General features: G+C 38.9%; 1 protein-coding gene across 1 annotated transcript; it reads left to right on the top strand.

Moving 5' to 3' along the window:
- Positions 1-451: 451 nt before the first annotated feature.
- LOC141401479 (larval cuticle protein 65Ag1-like) lies at positions 452-846 on the top strand. Its single transcript, XM_073981744.1, has 2 exons — positions 452-567; positions 648-846. Exons 1-2 carry the CDS (start codon positions 455-457, stop codon positions 844-846), a joined length of 312 nt encoding a protein of 103 aa, XP_073837845.1. The 5' UTR covers positions 452-454.
- The last annotated feature ends 2,432 nt before the right edge of the window (positions 847-3,278 follow it).

Raw genomic sequence — 3,278 nt, 5'->3', positions numbered from 1 at the left:
TTTGTTATATTAATAGACCAGATATTAGCTACACATTAGCGACAGTTGTGACAATGTTTTTTATTGTTGTCTTAGGCCTACGGTTTGTTAATCTTATATCAATGATGGTGTTTTGGTAATTTACACAAATCGTGTTCACACACAAACTCAAACAACAAAAACATATCTTAAATAATGTACCACAATTCTGGTTTGGATGTTTCTGGTGATTCTAGTAGTCTAATTCATATTAAAAAAAAACAAACATTGTTGTTGTCATTCCCAAAAGGGTTTAAACTAAATTACGTAATAAATAGTTCGAAACTTCTTTTGGTCTCAAAATTAACATAACTATGCAAATAACTTTACGATTCTAAATTTAGTATAAATTGTGGAAACACTTCCATGGTTGGTATCAGTCAACTGTAAGCAACTCTTCTAGTAAGACAAGCAAAAACCTCAAAAAACAATCAAAATGAAATTCATCATTGTTTTCGCTGCCCTCTTCGCCTTGGCTTTGGCCGCTCCCTCTGATGTTCAAATTGTCAGAAGCGAATCTGAAGTTGGTCCTGAAAACTTCCAATATGCGTAAGTACCTTTAAAGCTCATCCTCAACTTTATCTGGAGCAAATAATTAATTTTATTGTTTTCTTGAATTCTTTCTTCAGTTTCGAAACCAGCGATAACACCAAAGCTGAAGCTCAAGGTCAATTGAACAATGTTGGTACTGAACAAGAAGCCCTTGCTGTCCGTGGTTCTTACTCCTTCGTTGGTGATGATGGCCTAACCTACACCGTAACCTATGTTGCTGATGAAAACGGTTTCCAACCCCAAGGTGCCCATTTGCCCGTTGCCCCTGTAGCCTAAGATGTGGTTGTTGTTTAGTTTAGTTAATAAAAAATCGTTTATATAAAATTTGCAGGCGTTATTTTTCAATCCGATTTTAAATTTAATGGCCCATTATTACATCCTTTGTTGGTCGTTATCAGACAGATAACCCGGTGCTTTAAAAACAATTAAAAAAGTGTCAGTCGGCTTTGCCGACAGGGATATACTCTCAGCCATTTGAAGTGAAACTTTCATCTACGGACAGATCGAATCTATTTTAGGTCTCTTCAGAATTTTGTGGCCCGTTTTGGACATTAGAACTTGCCGACAAAAATGTGGATTAGCAATTAACTGCACTAAGACACAAATGTTGAACTTTTGTAGGGCAGGTACAATTAGGGAGTACCGATATGGGCCATTTTAGAAGTTAAACTTAACTTTGATAAAATATTAGGAGATCCAAAGTTTGGACCAAATTGGATGCCCCATTCAAGTGATATCGTCCAAGCCCTTTAGTGACATTTTTTTTAAATATTGGGGAGAAGTACCGAAAGTTGTGGACCGGTATTGCCCACGAAACTATGTTTGGATATAATATGACGAAGACCAAATGTTAGACCAAATCGGTTGAACAGTTTGAGAGTTATCGGTCGGAGAGACCGCCGTATATGATGACATAGGGATTTTTGTACATCTTTCGGGATGTTTTCCTAAGAAATAGGGACTTGCCCCTGAAAAAACTTTTACCGTCGTAATGGAGGTAGGGAATGCAAAGCACTTCAACAAAAATCAAAGTGATTAGAGAGCAGGTCTTAAAGTGAACTTATCCGAAATTTTGTGTGAGAGGTAGATATATTAGGATGTGCAAAGTATAGATTACATCGGTCACTCCCTTCAAGAGTTATCGTCCGCAAAATTTCGAAAATTTTTGAAGTTTTGTGGGTGAGGTACCTGAAGGAGTGAACCGATTTAGCCCATCTTCGAATTTAAACTATGTTTTCATAAAATATTTCGAAGGCCAAATTTGGGACCGAATCGACAGATCCGTTCGAGAGTTATATTTCGCTCCAACCACTACACAAGGTGTCCTAGGGTTTTTTTTGCACATTTCCGCCGTTTTCTCAGGATACATGGACTTGCCCCTGATGAAACTTGTACCGTTGTATGGGGGAAGTGAATACAAGTTGTTGCGATTCGAGAGCAGGTCCTAAGCTAAACTTATCCGACATTTTGTGTGGGAGGTACTCGAAGGTGTGGGCCGGTTTCGTCCATATTGGAACCTCAACTAAGTCTGGTATAAATTTAACGATGTGCAAAGTATGGACCAAATCGTTTACTCCCTTCAAGGGTTGTCATGCCCACAAATTTTCCGAACATTGTGGAACTTTTTTGGGGGAGGTACCGGAAGGAGTGGACCGATATGGCTTATGTTCGAACTTAAACTATGTTTGGACAAAATATTACGAAGGCATATCGGTTCACTCCTTCAGGTACCTCCCCCACAAAAATTCAAAAATGTCCGGAAATATTGTATATCTTCCAGATATAGATCAGGTTTGAATATGGACTATATTTGCCCATTCTTTCGGGTACCTCCCACACAACATTTCGGATAAGTTCACTTTAATACCTGCTTTTGACTAACTTTGATTTTTGTTGAAGCAACTTGCAATCGCTGTCTCAATTACGACGGTAAAAGTTTTTGCAGTGGCAAGTCCATACTTCTTGGGAAAACAGGCCAAAAGTTGTCGCCTATGGCACCATATGTAGTAGCTGGAGAGCACAGTAACTCTCGAACTGATAAACCGACTTGGTTCAAAATTTGGCCTACGTCTTATTCTGTCCAAACATACTTTTACTTCTAAAATGGTGCAAATAGGTCCTCTCTTTGGATACCTCCCCCACAAAAGTTCAACATTTGTGTCCAAGTGCAGTTTAGGGTCTGTTCAGAGATTCTTTGGAAATTTATACGGATGATGTTCTTTGTGGTCATGTTTACAGCCATATTATGTTTTCCGTTGACAAGGCCATGCTTCGTGGCATACCGGGCCAACAGATGTACGATAATCAACTGAAATGACTAGTGGGCGCGATATCTATCGAAAAGATATGACTCTCAATTAAGATCCACTTCCGTAATGCACTATGTCGGTCCATTCCCTCCTCCTCCTTACGACGGTAGATATTTTTTTTTTTTTTTTGGGAATAATAATAAAATGAATAATTTGGGGGGTCCTTTCACAATTTAATTAGGTGGAACAACTTTTCGACAATGGGTAGAATCTTATTGCCTCCCACTATTGCTTGAAATACACTGTGAACACAAATGTAGGGGCAGAGATAATTCCTTTTGGAGATGAAAGACCTTGGTTACAGAAAAACCCCGAAGGACAGATGACGTGAGTCGAACTTCCGCGTTATGGCGTGATGAAGTTTTTGCAAGATACCCTGTAAGCCGTCATGATAATGCT

This window comes from Musca autumnalis, unplaced genomic scaffold (genome assembly GCF_047663935.1).
Source record: "Musca autumnalis isolate F117 unplaced genomic scaffold, ASM4766393v1 scaffold_4, whole genome shotgun sequence".
Classification (NCBI taxonomy): Eukaryota; Metazoa; Arthropoda; class Insecta; order Diptera; family Muscidae; genus Musca; species Musca autumnalis.
The sequence above is the reverse complement of the archived record's forward strand: the minus strand, read 5'-3'. Positions and strand labels throughout refer to the sequence as shown.

What these genes read in the sequence shown, in the direction of transcription:
- LOC141401479 (XM_073981744.1), top strand. Translation starts at nt 455, where the DNA reads ATGAAATTCATCATTGTTTTCGCTGCCCTCTTCGCCTTGGCTTTGGCC. An exon ending in CCTGAAAACTTCCAATATGC is followed by an intron (nt 568 to 647) that starts GTAAGTACCTTT and finishes TTCTTTCTTCAG; the next exon opens with TTTCGAAACCAGCGATAACA.